The sequence below is a fragment of the Lissotriton vulgaris genome, chromosome 7 (assembly GCF_964263255.1).
Source record: "Lissotriton vulgaris chromosome 7, aLisVul1.2, whole genome shotgun sequence".
Classification (NCBI taxonomy): domain Eukaryota; kingdom Metazoa; phylum Chordata; class Amphibia; order Caudata; family Salamandridae; genus Lissotriton; species Lissotriton vulgaris.
The window spans coordinates 136,698,858-136,722,342 of NC_141695.1; the positions used below are offsets into that span (position 1 = coordinate 136,698,858).

The window sequence follows — 23,485 nt, forward strand, 5'->3', positions numbered from 1 at the left end:
CACTCACAAGGATGACCCATGTGTGTAAGGAGCTGCCCTCACGCCAGAGGGAGCCTGGGCTGAAAGGTGATGCACAACTCAGTGGTCCTCCTGGTACTCGTTTCATCAAGTTTCACTTTTTTGCAGAAACAAATCATACATGCAATTCATGGAAGGAAGCTAGGATTGAAATTCAGCCTGTGTTGTGTATTACCATATGTGTAAGTTAGCAACCTGCTCAAGAGCAAAGAGGTTTTCTTTTTTCTCCAGCCTCCAGCTTTATCCCAAATAGTTTTTTTCCATAAATCACAACTCTTCAATTTTGAGTTAAAAAAATAAAATCTCAGATTTCAATTATTTATTTGTACAAAAACACAGCCTTTTACAATAATGAGTAGGACAGTAGAATTTGTACAGAAATGATTACTGCTGTACACTAACTTTACATTCTTTGCATTGTTTTTGCCAAAAAGAATCAATGTAAACATAACTCAGGAGGTGTGGCTCAACAGGGTTACACAGATTACAGGGACAGGATACTTAAAATGCTAGGAATATTCAATAGAAGCAATCATTTGGAGAATAACAAAAGCTGCAGTTATGTTGCATGTTGCCTAATCATGTAGCGTGAAAAAATACATCAGAACCTTACCTATGTCCTCTTAACTGCATGGAGACATATCTGACTCTTTCAAAGCAAAGAGCAAAGATCTTGAGACAGCATTTTCAATAGAAGGAAAGCCTGACCCAGAACAATGTCGGGAAACTGTTTACCAAAGTTCCAGACTTGGATCTAGGATCCAGAAACAGAGGGTGTAAAATGGCAGACTGAACGCTGAAGTTTATCAGGACCGAAGCTTAATGCTAACACATTTGAAGACCGAGAGGAATCAACGCGCCTTGAAATATCTGACTTAAGACCCACCGAGTCCTAAACCTCATGTGCTCAGTCAACACACCGAAGTAAAAGAGCACCATCAGCAAATGCTTGACACCTAAACAAGAAACAGAGTGAGACAGGAAAATCAGAACACTGACCAACCAGTCCAAACATTGTGGGCCTTCCAAAAACCTGGACATTGACAATTACTGATAGTTGGATGCAGTTTTTTTTATTTAACCTCTTCAAGGTGTTTGATGGCAACTCAATCTGAAGACCCTGAAAAAAAGAGCCACAGATAGACCTTTAACAAAAACAGACGTCTGAGCCCTTTGGAAGAAACCAACTTTGAGAATATTACTTAGCATGCCCTGATGCGGTGCAAATGCCCAATTTCTCAGGCTCCCATACTACCTTGTTGTTCGACACTAGACCAATGGGTCAGGCTGAAGCTTTAACCTGTCAACTGTTCCTATGAAAGAAAGTATTACAGGCTTATAAAAAGAAGGAAAAAATCTTATGTTTATTATTCACAAGCTAAAGGTGGAGGAGTCGAGGGTTCCCATGCCTGTAATGTCTCCTTGGAAAATTAAAAACAAAGTAACAATACTTAGAAATGTGGCTGCTGGGATGGGTCTGCAGGCTGCGCTTTCTCTCTGGTTCGGACGTCACTTCCTATTTTATGCAACTGAAGATAATTAACAAAATGGAGGACTGACTGTACAAGAAAGCAGCTGGCTTGCATTGAAAGAAATAGACAAATTAAAGTGCCTTTAAAATAGAAATCTAATAAGAATAATCCAACAGTATCAGAGAATGTGTATGGGCAATTCAGGGGAATATTTGAAGCGCACCAAAGCCTAATGATTTATTGTCCTGGCATGCTCAAAGAAAACTTAGTATGTGAAATTCCTGGCATGATCCGAAATCACACCACATTTTGTGGTAGCAGCTCTTTCCAGATATAGAAAGTTGTCTTAGACAGTGTTACTTCCACAGTCCCTAGAGGGTGAGGTAGACTCCCTACTGAAGAGTAAGGGGGTGGTTTGGGTCCATTGTTAAAACGTCATTCAATCCCACAATACATCTGGAATATGTCGGACTTAATGGAGCTGGATGGGAATGAGAGGAGAATTTCTGCCATTGCCGTGGGAGAGCCAAATGGACCAGATGTTACATTCTCTAAAAAGTAAAAAATATCTTCTGGCAATGTGTTTTTGTGCCTCAAGTCTCACATCCACTCGTACGAGGACATGGAAAATATGTTTGTGAGTTTTTTAAGACACCAGCTGAAGACAAGTATTGCAATGAAACAGTGTCGAGTCCTTACGGTGTTGAGTAAAAGTACAAAGAAAGGTCTCAAGATGAGGTACAAGGCAGGAGATAAACGCTGGGCAATGTCTTGTCTTTGCCCCGCAGCTGTAAATCGAACGCCCACGTGCATGAAGTCGACGCGCCTTGTAAATGGTATATTCAAGGAGCTTCCTATGCTCAGGATAAGCTGCACCAGGGAGTTCTGGTTCCATCTTAGGAACCTAGTGCAGTAGTTTCAGGATCAAGAGTGTGAAGGCTGTGAAGAAGAGGCCGTGCTCCGGGCGAATGGCACCATTACTGCAGCCCATGACACCATCCGAGGTGGAGCCATTGACAGTGGAGGTGAAAGTACCAATGAAACAAAAGTCTGGACTTGCACAGCCTCGGAATGCAATGTCAGAATTCGTAACACCTGCAAAAAAAAAAAAAATCTATCATCAACGCCATCCGGCATGCCACACAGTCCTGTAACCTACACCCGGCATGATCTTATTACTTTTATCCCGAGTGACCCTCAGTTGGTATGGGAGCAGCAGACCAGCGTCAGAATGTTGCTCACATAAAACTGGTGGATTAAGTATCGCCCTCAAAAATATTGCCCCATGGAGTAAATTCAAAATTGAACCAATGGGATTATATGTGTGCAAAAGAATATTGGATGTGCTGTTTATGTAAGACTATATTTCTGTAGACGATGATCTGATATACCATCATCCAGGTAAATCATCTTATCCACACCCCAGGTGATTTTTTTACCTACATCTCAAGTGATTCTGCTTTCAGTACCATTTGATTCTACTGCTGGCCCCAGTTATCATCTCACTTGTGATATGTTGTCTGCCAGCCCCTGGATGAGTTGTGTGCTCTACTAATACATGCAACATAAAACAGATCCGTTTGGGATTTTTGAGAGATGCCCCTGGACTGCGGGGCAAGCACAGACCCAAAGACGGGTCTGCCAGTTTACCTCTGGTTCGGATGCCATAGAAGGCACACATGGTCTGTATCCCCGAGCACTTCATGCTGTCTGCCGTGTAACAGTAGGTGCTGGTCACTGAGAGGCAGGTTCGGCACGTCACTCCGTTCAGAGTAGTCCCAGTGGTTGGCACTAAAAACAAGGAGAAAAGGTGTCAGCCCTCCTTACCTAGCACTGGCTGCAAACAGAACCTGATATACCAGCAGGAATCCGAGCCAAGGCACCAGAATTCTATAATAGTTGTAGTAAATATTCACCGAGCTCTGGCTTGCTTGAGCCTCATTGCCTTCTAGAACATAGACAAATATTTATAGTGGGAAAAGTTACCAGCATTTAGAGTGAAGTGAGACACACTGCCTGGGTTGGCTCTCTGCTGTAGTTATCCTATGCCATCCTCACCCTACCCTGGTCATGTTACATTCCCCTGCTCCTTCCTCCCCCTCCCATTCACCTTCCCGTGGCTTGGTTATGTACCCACATCGCAAAGGCAGTTGGAATATCCGTTGTGGAGCGTGACGCTGAAGGAACAGCAGAGGTGGCAATGAACCTGTGGCACTTCGGGACATATTATCAAGAATGGCGGTAACATTATCGCCGCTTTAGCGGTAGCTAAAGCGGCGATAAGGGACTTGAAAATATGCCATTGTGAATTCCCATAGAAGCCCAGGTTTCATGTCCTGCACACCAGAACCTGGGCTTCTATGGGAATTCACCAGAGCATATTTTCAAGCCACTTATCGCTGCTTTAGTGGCAGTTTCCTGCCGTTAAAGCGGCGATAATGTTATCGCCATTCTTGGGAATATGGCCCACTGTCTTGAATAAAAGTCACAAGCAACTTGTATCTTCTTTTAATATTGGCGATGGCTTCACCCCTGTCAAGTACTTGGTGCCACAAAGTTTGTTCCATGTAATTCAGTATAATTATCTTGTGGCCCACAAGATAGAGGTGAGGAGAGCAAGGGGAGGAGGGAGGGGTGGTGGTGGGGGGAGGGGGGAGGGATTGCCACAGGACAGTTTCCGTATGGGATATTATTCTCTCAATCTAGTGAGATTGATTAATTTCACTGCTGAATATCTGGAAAGTTTCAGCGCTCCGTCCGTCATCTCCTTGTGTTTGCTTTGTTCGCCGTAAGTTAGCAGGGTATGCACAGACGTTGGTCCCTTGCTCACTTTGCCACTGGATTCAAGCTAACCTGGCTGATGAGGCGTGTTACCCCGAAACCGGTCCAGATTGCTTGTTTCCAGTCCAGGAAGACCTGGCTTGGCAGTTCGGGTGGACCTTTTCCATAAGTAAGAGGGTAAAGACTGATTTGCAGCAGGCAAAAATGCATGCATTCTCTGCTACCTTGAAAAAACTTTTATACAGCATGTCTTTACAAGTTCAAAACTACCCCAATTTGCAAATGTGGGCCACTTTTTTTGCCATTTGATATTCTAGTAGGGTCACTTATTTTGATGCCTGGGCCAATTTTCCGCCCTATTCCAACGCTGAATATAACTTGACCAAACTTATAACTGCAAAACATATAATAAATAAATGAATACACTCAAGCCACGTACCTTAGTATCTGTTTTTAATACCATCTATACCACTAAACACTGCAGGGTACAACTCCAGTTCAGTGTGGGGTGCCCATGGTGTCCATTTTTACATTTTTACCAGCTCTCTATCACAACGTGATCTGAAGACACTAATTTAAAGATTGGACTGCCCGGCCAACTTGCCTCTCTCATGTAGCACAGTAAAAAGTCAGAATTACCAAATCCTGTATGACAAGGGACCACTTGAAAGCTCCCTTCGATTCATTGTGCTAGTTAAAACGTGAAGTCGTGAAGTTGTGGACAGTCAGCTACTGTAGCCTTCCTGTCCCCTGTACATTCTGGGTTTTGATATTCTTATCACCCTACACACTCCTCATGCTTTTGTCATATGGTTTATGTTTTTAATTTCAAGCTCGGTTTCAAAACCAGGATCTTGTGGTGGCCTTGTTTACATGCGTTTTCTAAGAGCCAGGCATCTTTCTCTGTGTTAGAGGTAAGCCTGATGTTTTGGAAAATACTTCAATTTCCAATAATGTATCATTTCAAATGTTCAGCATTAACATTTATATACTATGTGCCTTTTAGTGAGTTTTGGGTCAGCAACCTCACCCATTCATTGAGTTGTTCAAATGTGATTCACATTTTGCTTCCACCTACCGCAGCACAGTTCATGGTGCAATGGGTTAGCCTTCAGCCACTGACTCTTTTGCACAGTGTAGTGAGTGACATAATTTTTCCTGCTCACATGTGGAACTCCACCAATTATAAAGCACATTAGTGCCACAGCCGGTATGACCATATTTAACTTTGTTTCTTTTACATTCTTTATCCAGTTTACCTTTTATCAGTCATCCTTGTACTATTAAACTATGTTTTCAGTTGACAGTTATTCAAGGTTTTACACGCCTGTTCTTAGTGCGATTAAGAATCATATTTATCGGAGATGCTTGTTAGAACTAAAAATGGTTTCTCTAAGTGTTATAAGTATCTGCCTGCAATTTACAATTTTTTATTGGAACTTCATGGCCGCCATGTCTAGGAAGTAGCAAGTTCTCTGGTTTTGTTTTTGTGGCATATACCTGCAATAAAAAAAAAATTGACAAATAACCTTCATACCACTTGCCAAAGCTTGACCATTTTGCCTTTCTTAGTTTTGTGTCCTGAAGTAAGGACCATGAAGATGAGAACAGAGTAACTGTGTCTCCACTTTGAGGAAAGCCATCACAAATGACCTACATTTTGTAATATGCTTTTACTGACTGATTGATATGGACATCATGCATAAAACCATTTATAAGAAGAGGGAGGGAAAAGGGGGGTACAGTGACTGTATGTTTCAACCAACACCAGTATTCTTTGGTCTCTCCTTGCAGCCTTTTCTGTACATATTGTCCATTTGGCAGAAGGGGGCGCTTGTATGAGGGACGTACTTTTATCAGTCTGGTGGCCTTGCAGTCTGGCTAGGAGCCAAGTTGAGGTGACCAAACACATTTCACATTGTTGGACGTGGCCCTTTCTACAGGGTCAGTCCCACACTTTTTGCCTTTACCCTCCACCTTTTTGCTGAATTAGTTTTTATTGTTTTAGGCCTCTAGCACTCAAAAGCAGTGGTAAAGTGCACAGAGTGCTTGTGCTCTCTTCCTAAAACATGGTAAAATTGGCTTAAGCTCAATTGACGTTTAATTTACTTATAAGTACCTTGTAAAGTGGTAATACATGTACCTAGGACCTGTAAATTAAAAGCTACTGGTGGGTCTGCAGCACTGATTGCGTCATCTATTTAAGTAGACCTTTAAACATGTCTCAGGCCTGCCACTGCAGAGCCTGTGTGTGGTTTAAACTGCCATTTCGACCTGGCAAGATACATTTTTGCCAGACCAAAACCTTCCTTTTAATTGATCTAAGTCACCTCTAGAGTAGGCCCTTGACAGCCCAGAGGGCAGAGTACAATGTATTTAAAAAGTAGGACATGTACTTTTAAGATTTACATGTACTGGTAGTGAAAAACTCTTTACATTTGCTTTTCAGTTCTGCAAGTCCTATCTCTCCAATAGGATAACAATGGAGATGGCTTATCACATTTGATAAAAGTTTCATTTCCTGGTGGAAAGAAGGAAAACAAGTTACTTACCTGTAACTTTGGTTCCCCAGTATTGGTAACTTTCATAGATTGATGCTTTTGTATCATTCCCCGTCGTCGGAATGGGAGTCTCGGTAACAAAAAATACCATAGCTGTAGGTACAAAAGAGAAAGGAAAAGGCCTAGGCCTCATTCCTTTTGTAGCATATCACCCTATTTTTGTAAAAGAGACCAAACTTGGGCATCAGCCAATCAGAAGTGCCTCACCCCTTAGAACCCTCCTGAAGGAACCTCAGATTTTCGTAGCCGTTGACACCATATCTGTTGTAGGCTGAGCTTTCCTCGGGGAGGTGGGTGGGCGCATGGGAATCTATGAAAGTTAACAATACTGGGGAACCAAAGTTACACGTAAGTAACTTGTTTTCTTGCCCCAGTATTGGAACTTTCATAGATTCCCATGCTTTTGTATCAAAGTAGCAGCAGTTAGCAATAAAATCACATTTTGTGTCATAACAGTATTGCAATAGCCAACATGACATAAATATACAAAATGTGTATCACGGAAGGTGGGATAGAAAGGAAAGCTCACCAATTATTGGAAGAGGTTCCTCAGGACAGCCTGTCCCACTGCCACATCATCTTGTTGAAATGACTCCAAGCAGTAATGCTTGGTAAAGGTGTGAACGCTGCTCCAGGTAGCATCTCTGCAAATGTCTTTAATCTGTACCCCCGCAAAGAGGGCCGTTGAAGATGCCACAGATCTTGTGGAATGTGCCCGAATCCTGCCAGTCAGAGGTTTTCCTGCTGCAGTGTGGCAATACAGAATGGCACTTGTGATCCATCTTAAAATACCCTGTTTGGATAGCGGAAGGCCCTTGCCTGGACCCCCAAAGGCAACAAACAACTGTGAAGACTTCCGAAATCCTTTAGTACGTTGCAAATAGAATTTCAAGCATAGTTGTACATCTAACGAATGCAGTGTTCTTTCTGCTGGTGTAACCGGTTGAGGAAAGAACGCTTTCAGAATAACTGGCTCATTCAAGTGGAAGTCAGAGGGTACCTTAGGCATAAACCTAGGGTTAGTTCTCAAGATTACAGTGTTCCTTTTAATTTGCAGGAAAGGTTCTTGGATAGTCAAGGCCTGGAACTCTCCAACACGCCTAGCCGATGTGAGAGCGAGGAGGAGAGCCAATTTCCATGAAAGGTATTTCATGTCAGAACGATGAATAGGTTCGAATGGGCCTTTCATGAGTTGAACAAGGCCGAGATTTAAGTGCCAAGTAGGAGGCAGCGGCCTCACTGGTGGATAGACTCTGAACAGGCCCTTAAGAAACAGCTTGACAATCCTGGAAGACCACAAAGTAGGCCCAGACCTTCTGTATCTTGAGACGGCCGCCAGATGGACCTTAATCGACAAATGGGCTAGTCCCGACTTAGCCAAGGACAGCAGATAAGGTAGGAGATGAGGTTTGGAAGCAAAGGGATCAATCTTTTCCTCTCCTACACCAGTAACAAAATCTTTTCCATTTAAGACAGTAAGTCCTGTTTGTTGAAGGAGCCCTTGCCTTGGAGAGGACCTCCTTAATTTCGCTTGAGATGGGGAGATTCATAAACTCTCGCTGCTCAGGAGCCATGCGGTCAGGTGTAATGACTGTGGATCTGGGTGCCTAACTTGTCCTTCAGACATTGTGAGGAGATCTGGAGTAACCCTCAAAGGAATAGGAGAAGCTAGCGATTACAGATTGAGTTCTGTGTACCAGAACTGCACCGGCCAAGCAGGGGCTATCAAGATCATCCTGAACGGCTCCACCTTGATCTTCCTGATGAGCCGCAGGATCAGAGGGATGGGGGGGAAAGGCGTAGACAAATGCCCTGACCAGGATATCGAAAGCGCATTCCCCGGTGACCCTCGATGGTGAAGCCTGCTTGCGTAAGACCGGCATTTCTTGTTGGTCGGTGTGGCAAAGAGATCCACCTCCGGCCTGCCACACTGGCTGAAGACCTCCTCCAGAACTCGCTCGTTCAATTCCCACTCGTGGCTGACTGAGAATGACCTGCTCAGTCTGTCGGCGTCCTCGTTTAGAACCCCTGGCAGGTGTTCTGCCTTTAGCGATATTCCCTGAAGGATCGCCCATTCCCAGATCTGTTGAGCTTCTTGCGAAAATGGACGAGATCTGGTTCCCCCTTCCTTGTTCACATAGTGCATAGTGGTGTTGTCCATCCTGATTAGCACTTGCGAACCTCCCAGGTGAGGGAGAAAGGCTTGCAGAGCCAGTCTTATTGCCCTTAGCTCCAAAAGGTTGATGTGGAGTTGTTGTTCCTGAGGCGACCAAAGACCGCTGACATGCAGGTCTTTCATCACTGCTCCCCAACCCTCCAATGACACGTCCGTTGTTACTACTGGAGGAGACGAGTTGCTTACGAAGGATAGACCTTGGGACAAGTGCCTTGATCTGCCCACCATAAGGCCGCTTCCTTCATCATTGGAGTGACGGTCACCTTGTCCTGGAATGATCCGTGGACCTGCTTCCACTGGTTGTCTAGTTGCTCCTGTAGTGGACGCATTCTTAGTCTGCAATGAAGAATTAGGGGAATACAAGATGAAATTACTCCCAGCAGAGATTTGTAGCAGCGTACTGAAAGACACCTTCTTTTTTGTAAGTCCCGAGCCAAGGTCTGTAATTTCTCCCTCCTTTCCAGAGTAGGGAAGGCCTTCGAGAGTTTTAAATCCAGGATGTCTCCCAGGAAACGAGCCTTTCTGGATGGGACCAGGAATGACTTTTTTGTTTAGAGTGAGTCCCTGATTCTGAAACAAATTTGTGCAAGCCTGAACAGCGTCCAGCGCGGCCTCCCTGGACGGAGCCTTCAGCAACCAAACGTCCAGGTAGGGGAAGACTTGGAAATGGTTCCTCTGCAGAAATGCTGCTAATGGCGCCAGCACCTTTGTAAAAATCCTCGGGGCTGAGCGGAGTCCAAAATGTAAAACCATGAACTGGAAGTGGCTCTTGGCTACTGTGAATCGTAGAAACCTTCTGTGTCCTGGGTGAATCGGGACATGGTAGTATGCATCCTCGAGATCGAGCGTGGCCATGAAATCCCCCGAACTGATGAGCTTCAAGACGTCCTGGAGAGAGCCCATCCAGAAGGACAGGGAGATGAGATAGGTGTTGAGCTCCCTGAGGTCTAAAATGGAGCGCCATTTTTCTAGCGTCTTCCTCACCAGGAAGATCCTGGAATAGAATCCTTGTCCCTTTTGATTGGAGGGGACCGGCTCTATTGCTCCCTTCCGGAGCATCTGTTGGACTTCGAGCCACAGGAGACGCTGGTGTTTCGATGGAATGGCTGCCGGGGGCTTGGGTGGAGGGACTTGAGGAAATTCCAAGGTATGCCCTTTCTGAATGATGTTGAGCACCCAACGGTCCGATGTTATCCTGGACCAGTTTTGAAGGTATTTGGTTACCCTGCCTCCAACTGATGATTTCTTGGAGGAGGGTCCAGTAGGAAAAGCCAGGAGGCCGTTAATGGCGCTTGGACGAATCTAGTCCTCGTCCAGCCTGCTTCTCCTTATTGTAAGGCATGGAGTAGTTTGAAGACTGCCCTTGTCTCTGCTGATAAGGCTGACGGTATTGCTGGGAACCTGAGCCCGTGGATGAATAGCGCTGCTGTTGATAGGAACCCCTGTAGTTATTACCTCTGCCTCTGGAACCCTTAAAAGGAGACTTGCGGTATTGAAGGGTACCCAAGGATCTAGCAGTCTCCATATCCTTTTTTATTTCCTGAAGAGTGTCATCAATTAGCTTTCAGAATAAAGCTTCCCCATCAAAGGGAAGATCCAGGACTTTGGATCTCAGGCCGAAACCAAGTAGCCTTCAGCCACCCCTGGGGACGGAGGACTGCCGCCCCAGCCAAGGAACGAAACGCCGTTGTTGCAATGTCCATGTCACAGTCCATGATCTCCATTGACGTCGCTTCTCCCTCCTGCAAGATCTTTTTCGCCTCTGATGTTGACTCTGGAGGTAACTGATCTAGGAACGGGGCAACATCACACCAAAGCTGGCGGTTATATCTACCCAAGATCGCCAGGGCATTTGCAGCTCGAACTAGAAGACTCGCCATCGACGAGAATCCTTTCCCCGCATTATCCAATCCCCGCACTTCCTTTTCCGGTGGAGTTGTTAAGGGAGCAGAGGGGTTACGAGATTTCCTCTGCTCTGCCTGTGAGATAACAGTCTGGTTTTGAATGGCCCATCAAGGCCACCGGTCTATCATCGGGTGCCCTGTATTTCTTATCCAGACGCGGTAGCACAGGGACCACCGTGGCTGGGTTCTTCATAGCCTTCAGGCCCTCCTTCCACAGATGATCCACAATAGGAATTGACCTGGTTGTCTTTCTAAAGGGTTCCTTGAAATCATATAGGAAACAATCCGTAGCCACAGCAGGCATGGCCAATTTGAATCTGCCAGCTGCTCTTTACATCAGCTGATGGAAACCTCCATTGTCCGCTGGCGGGGAATCAACTGGATCTGGAACTGGCGATGAGGGATCTGGAATGATATATTCATCCCATTCAGTTGTATGAACAGAGTCATGATCCGACTGTTGATCCTCATCTGAGGAGTCATCATGGGCATCTGCCCGTCCAGAAGGATCCTATGGGAAAGATGTCTGAGGCAGAGGGGATACCTGAGCAGGTAATCCTGGCATCACCGTTGAGGCAGAAATCAATGTAGGCGTAGCAGGAGCTGCCGGGACCAGAATTGGCCTAATCGCCTTAGATTTGTAGTCCTGCAGCATCTTATGCAGGTCCTGAAGAAAAGAAGATGGTACTGTAACCATATCCTGCCCAGAATGATGTTGCGACTGGGCCGTCTGATGATGTCTACCATCCTCCTGGTCATATTCTCCTTCAGAGTCCATCTCTTGGCATTTGACTAAAAGTTGAGGGACTATTGGCAAAGCCATACGAGTCCTGGCCATCCTCATCTGACTCCCCTTCCTCAAAGAGCTGGTGGCAAGGGGGTCACTCTCCTAGGAGATGTCATCTCCGGCGTAATTCTTGTAACAGAAATTGTAATTCTCTTTTCAGAGGACAATATCGTCGATTAATACATCGCCGATGGTTGTTCACACGTCGACCAGATTGGTGTTGTCGATGATGAAACAGTTGACGATCCAACTGTCGTCATTGTTAAAGTAGTCGTCGATGCCCTCATCGCCAACATAGTCGTCGACATGTCATGATAATAGTCGGCGACGCTGTAGCCTTCGTCGACGATGCTGTGGTACACGCCGACGCCTTCGTCGTCGACACCGTCGTCAGCAAACCTCCCGTCGACGCTGATGAACCTGCCGTCGATGCTTCCTTCTTTGACGACTATCCCTTCATTGATGAATCCCCCGTCGACGAAACCAATTTTAATTTCGACTTCGATTTCTTCGTCGACGGAAACACCACCGTTGCCGCCTTCGTGGTCGAGGACTTAGAACTCCTCTCAGAAGACTGGGAAGAGGGTTTCATGAAGGCTGAGGCAGTCTTCTCACCCTTGGAAGGCGTAGCTGGTCCTACCCTCTCCTTTTCACCTCGGTGAGGAGATTTGCTGGGACCCTGGCTCTCAGACTCACTGGGGGTCTTTTTTGAGGTCTTAGTAGAACGCTCCACAGAAGGAGAAGGGGAACCCCTACCTCTCTTCACTGAACCTTCTTGAGGAAGACGCCGATGCTGCATCCTCACTGTTACTAGAGACAGTATCCTTCCTGGATTTCAGCTTCTGGAGCCATGTCAGAAGCCTACCCTCACGGTCCCGGAGGGTCTTGGTCGAAAAGGTGCGACAGATCTTACAGTCTGCAGCCCTGTGGTCAGGATAGAGGCAATAGATGCAGTCTGTGTGCTTATCCTCCACAAAAAAATAAAAAATAAAAAATAATGCTGTAATATTGATGTTGATAATAATAGTGAACGGCATATGAATAAATTGGATTTGTGAAAAAAACAAACAGTGTTAGATCAACAAATATATATTTAGGTTGTGCGCAACTAAGTCTGTGTCAACGCCAGTTAACCAGCCACTTTTTTTAGTTTAAGACAGAGTATTGGGTATACTCAATTAGTTGCAGCACGCAGATCAAAATAACTAGAAGAAACTTGTTTTAAAAAAAGAGTAAAATAGGTGTGCTCAGAACACATTTATTAGTATCCTCCACAAAAAGCTTTTTCTATCCACAGGTGGAACATGGCTTGAAAAGGGCCTTTTTCTTCTCCTTGTCAGACTTCCTGGAAGGCAGCTAACAATTCTGAAGTAAATTTGAAAAGAATCTGAAGAAAAAATCTTGAAGAAACTCCTTGAAGAGTAGAAGTTGAGCAGAGCTCAAAGGAGACTCCCTAAGCACAACGTGCAGTAGAAAATCTGAGGCTCTGAGGTTCCTTCAGGAGGGTTATAAGGGGTGAGGCACTTTTGATTGGCTGATGCCCAAGTTTAATCTTTTACAAAAAGAGGGTGATATGCTACAAAAGGGAATGAGGCCTAGGCCTTTTCCTTTCTCTTTTGTACCTACAGCTATGGTATTTTTTGTTACAGAGACTCCCATTCCGACGACAGGGAATGATACAAAAGCATGGGCATCTATAAAAGTTCTGATGCTAGGGCAATATGTAGTTCATGTTTGGTGTCTCTGGAATCACAATTTAACATTTTAAATAATGGTGAAGTTGGATGTTAAATTACAATTCTTAGAATGACACTTTTAGGAAGTTGGCATTTTCTCACCTTAGCCATTTGGGGCCTGCAGGATGTCTCTGGGACACATGACTGGGTGCGAGTGACAATTAGGCGTTGTGTATTCTCTCTGGGCAGCAACACACAATGGGAGCTAAGATGTGACTGGTTGGGCCATCACTGACAGGAATCGAGGGAGGAGCTGGGTACAGCCCCACTTACATTTGAACGGGATGTGTCCTGCCTCCACAAAAAAGTGTGGCATACTCTATGCAGTTAGTCGGGAGTCCGCACCAGGATGGCAGGGCATCTGTGCACTTCAAAGGCATGCATCTAGAAGCTTCTCCCCATTTAGAAGGCACAACTGTGTATTACAAAAAATACGTGTAAAGGCTGCTCTTCAGTACACTTCTGGGCCTGTGGATACTCTGCCAGGAGGAAGAACTGCTGTGCTGCTACAAGGACTGCAACTCTACCAGACTGCTGTTCTAAAGGCATTACTGCCCGGTTGTGCTGCCATGCTGCCTGCAGACCTCTTGTCTGGGGAAGAAAACCTGGACCTGCAACTTCATCTTGAACCTAAGACCCCAAAGAGAGTCACAGGACTACTCTGCTGGCCTCCTGATCTGAGCTTCAGTATCATAAAATGCTCCCCAACAGCTCCTGGACCTGTTTACAGCAAGTTCCTGACCCAAGTGGTGCCCCTCATGTACTGGACAGTTGGTGGGGCTCATCTGACTCGTAAATCAAACTTTTGGGCTCCTCGCAACCATAAATGGGACTGTTCGCACTAGAAGCGCACCGCTCACACTGAAATCCCACACAAGCAGCCACCAGACCATCACTGGCACAGCAGCAGTTAGCCTGTGCGGGCCACAAACGCAAAGTTCCAGCCTCCCCGTCAAACCTCTCCAACACGAACAGGACTCTTGGCACAAAACTTGAGACATTAAAACTTCTGCGTGACTAATCTGGGAATGTATTCGACCCGTGAGCCATCGTGGTCGGCCTGAAATTTTGACCTTGACCCAGTATAGCCTGACTAGATAGCTGTGGTTGGCCCTATGTTTTTAGGCACTATATTACAGTTTATTCTTTAAAATGCAAAACTCTGTTTATATTGATTGGATTTTTGTTGGTTAGGTTTAGATTAATAATTATATTTTGCTCTACTTTTCTAACCATTTAGGGGATCTTTTGTGTGGTGTTGTCACTGTTTTGATGTTTAAAGTTCTGCACGAATACTTTGCACATTGTCTCTAAGTTAAACCTGACTGCCCTGTGCCAAGATAACAGCAAGTGAGCACAGATTCATTTGAAGTCTGCTTGTGACTTACCCTAACTAGAATTGTGGGTGCTACTTGACCAAGGCTCACACCCCAGTCAACCAGTCACCCAATTTCTAGCACAAATATTTACACAGAACAGCAGCGGGACAGAAACCAAACCTGTGTTCGGAGGCGTAAGCTCATACACACACACACACGATGTGATAACACATACACACCTGTGGGCTGGTCAGGGTGGCAGTTGTCGGTGGTGCAGCAGGTAGAGTTTCCTCTGATTTCAACGTAGGGAGCAGTCATACTTTGAACCTTGTTACATTTTGCACTGTACTGTCCACAACCTCTAACATATTCCTTTTTGAGGAGTCCATCTGTTAGGGAAAACAACATCGATAAACAAGGTAGCCATTCAAAAAGCAGTTGTTCTAACAGACAGCAGCTTTAACTTAACCCCTAAACAGCACCTCCTCCTATATGGTTTGTTTAAAATATCTATCTCGGCCACGAACATAGCCATAAAAGTGCAGCAGATAAAAATGTATCCCATTAATAGTACATAACATAGCAAGAAAAAAAGTGCATCACAAAGTAAAAACTCAACATTGGCCTTGATTACTTTAAAGTGCATACATCCTGGACTCCTAGGCATGAAGGTACAATGTATGGGTGGGATTGTGGGGTATTAGCAGAAATTAATGTATAAAGAGGGGTCACCACACTTGATAGTTGCCTGCCCGGATGGCCAGACAAAGTGCAAGTGCCAATTTATTACAGAATAAGTTACATGGCAACATTGCTTTCTATACTTAAAAGCTACTCAAATGCAAGAGAAATAGAAACAGATAACAGCATTGAGTTCCTCCTTTTGATGGCACATCTTAACAAGGAGCAGATATTGACAGTTCATTTGAGACTCCAGTGTTTGAAGGCACTCCAGGGCTGCCATGGAAGTTTGAATGCCCCACTCCCTGATGAAGGGGAATAAGTACATTTGACAACAATCCTGATAAACTGTATAGAAAAAAAGTGCAATGTAGCAAACTTTGAGGTGAAACTTCATCACATGGGCACGTCACCATACAGGCCACAGAGAAAAACTCAGGAGCCATCTTACAAAACCTAGGCGGAAACGTGCAAGTAACATTTTATCCCATGAGGAGTCTACCCCCTCCCCCCAGCACATTGACATACCCGAAGTGATGTGCAGAACTAATACTTCATAACAGTGGTTTTGGAGGACTCATTTGCTATGCTAAGTGTTGGACTTGACCCTTGTTGCAGGGTCATTCTTGAACTTTTTGCCTTCCTCCTGTATTTTGTCGGACCGGTTTTTGTTGGTTTTAGGACTCTGGGCACTATACCACTGCTGATCAGTGCTAAAGTGCATATGCTCTCCCTATTATAAATTGATGTACGGATTAGTGACTCCATGATTGGCTGGTTTGGTTTACCTGTCAGACCCTAGCACAGTGCACCAGGAGTGCCCAGACCTTTTAAACCAAATTCTGCTGGTGGGCTTGCAGCACAGGTTGTGCCACCCACAGAAGCAGCCAGGAAAAGTGTGTCTAAGGCTTGCCATTGCAGAGTCTGTGTGCAGTCTGGTACTGCCATGCTGACTGGGCAAGTGCACCCACTTGCCAGTCCCTAAACCTTCCCTTTTCTTCATATCAGATACCCCTATGGTAGGCCCAAGGGCAGTGTGCATTGTAAGTATAAGGTAGGACAAGCCCTGATGTGTGTGGCATGTCCTAGTAGTGAATTACAGCCATTTTAATTTTTCACTATTGCAAGACTACCTATTCCCCATAGGCCAGAATGGGCTTTTAGATTATTACATGTTATAAACTTGACTGACTCAGGGAACATGGTAGGAATTGGAGTGTAGTATGCCTATACTCAGAATGATAAAATACATCTTTTAGTGAAGTTGATTTTAACATTCTGTGTTTGAAAATACCACTTTTAGAAAGTAGGTATTTTCTTGTCCAACTATCCAAGCCTGCCTCTGCTAGGCTGTGTATTCCTTGTCTGGAATTTGAGTGGCCGGGGCTGTGGGATTCCAGGAAACCCGGTGAGTCAGCCCAGTGGTGAATAGAGAGATCTGCATCTAGCTAGGAGGGAGGAGTTGCACCTGGTACCTGAATAGGGCTGTGCCTTCCCACCACAATTCTGGCTTCACCTCCTGTGGTGAGTCTGATGTCTCTGCCCTGCACTGTGAAAGGAAAGAAGGAGTCATGTCAACAGAGTGCTCCAGGACAGACCAGAAATGTTTGGACTAGGCAAAGGCCTCTCTGCCTTCAGAGAGCAAAGAGAAACTGTGTATGTAAGTGGGGGACCCAAACCCCAGAGAAGTAGATCACTTTTGGACAACAAGAAACCTTTGCCGAGGAGAGGAACCAGAAGAAACTGAGGAGAGGCTATCCCTAAGCTGAAGTGCTGCTTGGGACATTGGCCTGCAGTGGTTGCCTGACTGCCAAAGAAAGGAGAAAGGAACTTTGTGTGCTTTATTCAACTTGTAAAGGATCTCCAAGGGCTTGAGAAAAGAGCTTGCCTCCTGCTGAAGTCTCAGGGACAACAGACGTCAACCACCAGCTCCCCAAGGGTTCTTTGGGAGAGCCTGCAGCTGTTTTGGACTGCGTGTCAGAAGGAACTGGAAGCCCGACTCACGAAGAAGCGTGTCGCTGTCGCAGCCGCCGCTGCGCATCACTGAACAAGGATGCCGCCGCTGTAGCATTGCACTGCATCACAAGAAATGTCTTGTAACATCGAAGAAGCGTGTCACCGTCGCAGCCATGGCATCACTGAACAAGGGTGTCGCTGCTGTAGCTGTCGCATTGCACCGCACAAGTGCCTCGCATCCACGGAGAAGCATGCCGCCGTCTGAGCCGCCGTAGTCGTCACATCACTGAACAAGGGTGCTGCCGCATCAAGCGGAAGCGTTTCGCATCGTGGGAGAAGAGTGTCGCCGCCAAAGCCGCATCGCTGAACAAGGGTGTCGCCGCTGCAGCTGTCACATCGAGTCGAGGCATCTCGCAACATCAGAGAAGCGTGCCGCATCAAGAACAAGACGCCATCTTTGTTTCATCGCACCAGATCTTCATCGCATCACGGCGTTGCTAGCTGCACCGCCACGGAAGCGCAGTAAGAAACCAACGCATCACTGTTCCTGCGAGCCAGAAAACAACGCATCACCTACCCTGCAACACTTTCATTGTATAGCGTTACACATCCAAAGTTACATGACTCAAATGGTCCCATTTTAAGATCTAAAGAGAACTAAGTTAATTCTACCATCTTAAGTACAGTATTGTGGACTTTTGTCGTTTGTGGTCTTGTGTTGAATCTATATAAAAAAATACTTATTTTTAATATACAACTGTGTGGTGTCCATCTGTAGTGTTGTCACTGGATTACTGTATTTGTTCACAAATGCTCTACACACGGACTCTGAGTTAAGCCTGTCTGCTGGTGCCAAGCTACCAAGGGGGTGAGCAGGGGTTATTTTGGGAGTGTACCCCCTCACTCTGACTAGACGCAAGGGTCCCTATGTGTCACAGGTACCTACCTATGCCAACTAGAGATCCCCAAATCTAACACTAAGATAATGTCTATTCGTTTCAAACAAGGAACCATATCTTGCTTGCACAGTTTCAGTGTAGTGGAAAAACTGACTCATCTAGATCAAATAACACATACTTCACATAGTGAATCCAAGGGATATTCAGCCCTCCATTACATGACAACCAGTCTAGTACTTTTACCTCATTGAAGGCGGCATGCGGATTAGTCCATACAGAGCACCACAGCAGCAGTGGGGGTAGATTAATGGAGTCTTCTGTATATTCCAACCCTAGCGCAAAATATAAGTGGAACAGGTAGGTGGGACACCAAGGTGTCTCCTAATAACTCTATTTTGTACCACGTGGAGTGACTTGGGTTACTATAACCACCATATGCCTGTGCCGTACATTAAAATGAGAAGACACTCCGGTATACCTCCTATAGGAGCACCAAATGTTTTTTCCCCAATGCGCCTTGCCAGGTCAAAAACATATATGAGCGAACCTGAGAATTTACACCGGACCACTGAGGTACAGGTTCCCCAGTTCCCCTTGGAAGCAATATGCCCAGCAAGGAGAAATCCTGGGTATGTGCCACAGAATGGCATTGCAACCTGATACATCACATTTTATTTTGCTTTAGGTTACAATTAATAAAAGTTTGAGCGATGGGTGGAAAAACCCAAAGAACCTATGAAGGTGACAAACTCATGGAATTATATTTATAAGCCATTGGGGGTTCTAGATAGCAAAATGGCATCGTCGGCATATAGTAATACCAGGACCTTTATGCCTCCTATGGAGGGGGCAACCAAGATTTGGGAGGATAGAGCAGGACATAGGCGCGATATATATAGCAGGGATGGTAAAACGCACCCCTGGCATACCCAAAGTCCAATCTTAAATCTCTCAGTCCTCACACCTGAGGAACCAAACCGGAATGAGGCAGAGGTCATAATGGAGAGCTCTTAGGAATAGGTCATCGTCAACCCCCATATCAATTTGTATCTCCCAAAGCTTAGTCCTCACCATGCTGTCAAAGGCGCAAGACAGATCCATGAGACAAACGGAGCCCTGCTTGACAATGGTATATTTAGTTATCAGCAGATACAGGTTTAAACATTGATCTGTTGTGCCTAGCCCCTCATGGATTCTGTACTGCGCCTCTGACAGGTTACTCGTTACCCCAATCCAGTCCAAAAGGTGGACCAGAACTATTCTACCCACTAACTTGACAGCAGAATACAGTAATAAAATTGGACAATAGCATTCTGAGGATTGCCTTTTTAAAAATGGGGACAATTAGGGCTGAGCGCCAGGATTGTTGTATGCCTGTCTTACAGAGCGCAGTCAAACACAGTAAAGGGGCCCAAAGGTCTAGGGCAGTTTTATATAAGTGCATTGGCACCCCTTCTGGAAAGGGGCCTTTCAGCATGCGCTTTTGTGGATGGTTCTTACTTCCTATACAGAATTATTATTATTATTATTATTTTTTTTTTTTAAATGGTCAACCAAGGCCTCCTGGCTAGTCATGACAACACGGTTTTATTTTACCCCCACTGACTTGATGTTTCCTATGGCAGCCCAAAAAGCTCTAGTATCTTTCAGTTTGCAGGCCTTCATCAACTCTCCCCAGGTTTTCACTTGCATTTCTTTCCACCTAGCACTTTACACATCCCTGTAAACCTGTCTCCATTTGCACACTTTATGTGAATCCTTTGGCTTAACCTTTAAAGCTTCATGAAGACACTTTGAAGCCTTTCTACATGCCTCGTCGAACCATTTGGATCCATCCGGCCTTGGCTGTTGGTTTTATAAACAGACCACTGACCACTAAATCTAGTTCTACAAAGTGGGTAGACACTGACTCACAACAAGCAATTCCACTGGGAGATGGTTGGATCATATTTTCTCTAGGAGGTGGGTCATATCCACACTTCTCCAGAACAAGAAGACTCCTGCCCTCGGGTCTTGGTTACTAGGGATTGTGAGATCAAGATCGCCCCACCTCTACTCTGAAAACATAATTCCAAACAGAGGAGGTTATCGGCACTATGAGGTCTTTCATCTATTTTGCCCCACATGACCTAGGCACAAAGAGGCTGATTTGCAAAAATTACGTGCATCATGGAGGTGCACTACCCTCTCTCAAAAGTTACTTTGGTTGGATAGAAAGGATCATAAACTTCGGTTGCATTCAGGAAATTACACAGTTTGGTAAGTTGGTGAAGGGCCTGACCTCCTCCCCCCTTATCCTGGGGTTGTCCGTCACTCCCAATGGTAAGGCTATAACAAACGTAGTTTGTGCATTTTCCACTTAATTGAAAAATCACCCCCTAAAATAATATTAAAGCTATCACACAAGGATGCTAAAAGTCCAAGACCTAATATAAAACCTGACAGCTCTTTAAAGTTGGCAGTATGGTCTGAGTCAAAATAGCTGTTATAGAAATTAATTAGGACAATACACATACCATTTGGCAAAACAGTTAGGAAAGCTTGACTTAAGAGACTATCAGAAGGGATTGGTGGGACGGTGTAATCCAGGGTGACTTTGAACCAAGACGTTTAGCCTGCAGCAGAGCGAGCTACGTGGAAGTAGTATGAATTGTAACCATCCAAAACGATTTCCTCAGTAGCCCAGATCTACTGCAATAGGAAAATATCATCCTTACGTATATAGAGTTCACAGTCTTCAAAAGACCAGTTTGCTGGCTAGGCATGCAACATTCCAAACAGGCATTGGCATAGCCAATAGGTCTCGCCTTTGGGACCTTATAAGTGTTTAGCCATGCAACACTTGATGTTGTTGCACCAAGGATATTGTCAGGGAACAAGTCCTAAAAAAAGAAGTGGGGAGGGGACGCTGACGTCACAACAGGAAGTGACATCACTAAAGGTGGCTTGCACCATCAGACTCATTGCCTCCCCTCGCTCAACCCTTAAATGAGATTGCATCAGAGAAGCCAGCACGTTAGCAGCGTTCTGAATGGGCTTTGATCTCGTCCCAGAGAGGCCAAAGAGTGAATGTGTGGCTCCATTTGCTCCAGTTATCGAGCTCCCGGTAAAATAAGTGGGGGGCGCAGTCCACCCGCATGGTACCCCGACTCAAGCCATAGATATTGTGCTGGATAACTAAACACATACGGTCCCAAAGGCGAGACCTATTGGCTATGCCAATGCTTGTTTACAAGAAAAGGTTATGAATCGAACAAATACAATTTCAAAAATTGAGTAAACGCAGGATTTACCGTAATAAGCACAATACCAAAAACAAGCATTGGCATAGCCAATAGGTCTCGCTTTTGGGACCTTAAAAGTATTCAGTTATGCAGCAGAATATCCTTGGTGCAACAACAGTAACTGGTGCATGGCTAAACACTTAGAAGGTCCCAAATGCGGGACCTATTGGCTATGCCAATGCTTTTTTTTCTTTGAATTCTAGGGCTTTTATTCTTGTATATTCCATTATAAAACAGGACCACAAGTCCCAGAATTCAAAAGAAAAGACCTTGACTGGATACAGAACAATGTCATACATTCACCCCAGTACAGAGATCTGGGCCTAAATCCATAGTTTTTTTGCACTCCACACCACCCCAGTTCAGACATGGCCATATGCAAATCAGCCTTGACCCTGTGCCTCATGGGAACAGTCCAGCCCGAACTGCTAAGCTTTCCTGGACCAGAATCAAGCATCCTAGGACCGGTTTCTGGCTATCACACATCTTCAGCCAGGAAAGCTTGACTCCAGTGGTGTGGAGCATATGGGATTCAAGTCTGAGCATACCCATCCCACTCGGGGTGACAAATGGCAGCCATGTGTAGTATATACTGCAATCATAGACCTGTAGCCAAGTCCTGGGAGATTTTCTCCTGACATCACTTTTAGCATTAGGAAACTGGGTAAAACATGTGTTAACTCAAAAAACAGTCATATAAAGGGAGAGTTCACAGTCAATGAGGAAGAATTTTAGCAGCTCAGCCAAGTGGGTGTGGTCAGTTTAGTCCCATGCTGCAGGGTTTCAGATGCTTACTTTAGAATCAAGTGCTTTGTAAAGTGTGCTTGTGTGTGAGGACGCGCAGGCCCACCGGATCTGTCCTACACGGACTGTAGGGTCTGTTTGAGTCAGGCGGTCATTCGCCCCCTGGGCTCCTCCCTGCTCTGCTGGGTGCGTACGTGTGGGGAAGAGGCAGGTACCGAGGCCTGAAGAGGCATCTCCTCAGCAACAGCCAGCACCCTGTGGCGGGCAGGACCGTGGCCTGGTACCGGAGGCCTGCGGCAGGCAGGGGAGGCACGGGGTCTGTGGAAGGGGTAGGATTGTACAAGAGAAAACTAGAGTAGAGGAAGCAGGGAGGAAGTTGGGGTGTGGCGGTAAACGAAAGCGAGAGCAGGAAACTGGGTTGAAGGAAGTCCCAGGGCGGGAGGGCATCAACACGTTTGGGATGGTCGTAATAGCAACAGAGGAAGTGTAGGGTGCAGGCCTAGCAACACCGACCGCAGGAAAGAGGAGAAAGTGCTGCAAAGGAGGAGGGCAGGAAAACAGAGCAGAGGAACGCACGGGAAGGGGCTTCCAAGAGAGGGGGAGGCGGGTGGAGGAGGCAACATGCCAGGGCATGGGTCTGCTGTGGTAAACATCGGAGCGCGGGCCCTTTGTAAACCATGCACAATGTATGGGTGTCCTCTTTTAACTTATGAGAGTCGAGAGACCGAGTCCTCTGAACTTTTTTGGGACAAAGCTGAACTATGAACTAATAGATGGACGAGAGAGCTCACTGATACTTAACGCAGAGTAACTTCTTTACTGCCGCAGAGACCCCAAGGTGTATGGAGTACGAGGGGTTGCAAAGCAGTGATAAAAGGGGGATACACGGCGTAGGCAGATGGGTGGAGTGATGCTATCAGCGGAGAGCTATGGAAGTGGAAGGCAGAGACGGAGAGCGATAAAAAGGGAAGTGGGCTGTGGGTACCAGCAGAGGAAGGCAGGAAAGGCTGAGCTGGCTGGGGACGCCAGGGGCTGGCAGAAGTGTTAAGAGAGGGTGCCAGGGCTTATGTGAAAGCTCGAGTGAGGGTGCTGGAGGGGTTGGCAGCTGTTGTAGTGAGAGAGGAGATAGCTGTAGTGACAGGGCAGGGTGCTGCAGCACCGGACACC

At 45.7% G+C, this 23,485-nt stretch overlaps 1 protein-coding gene across 1 annotated transcript in view; it reads right to left on the minus strand.

Annotated features, from left to right (window-relative positions):
• Positions 1-322: 322 nt before the first annotated feature.
• Positions 323-23,485, minus strand: part of LOC147701009 (phospholipase A2 inhibitor gamma subunit B-like) — a 40,163-nt gene continuing 17,000 nt past the window's right edge. The window contains exons 3-5 of the mRNA XM_086929835.1: positions 14,994-15,143; positions 3,141-3,281; positions 323-2,585 (exon numbers count right to left, since the gene is read on the minus strand). Coding sequence (XP_086785961.1) covers positions 2,395-2,585; positions 3,141-3,281; positions 14,994-15,143 — 482 coding nt within the window. The 3' untranslated portion in view covers positions 323-2,394. The remainder of the gene's footprint in view (positions 2,586-3,140; positions 3,282-14,993; positions 15,144-23,485) is intronic.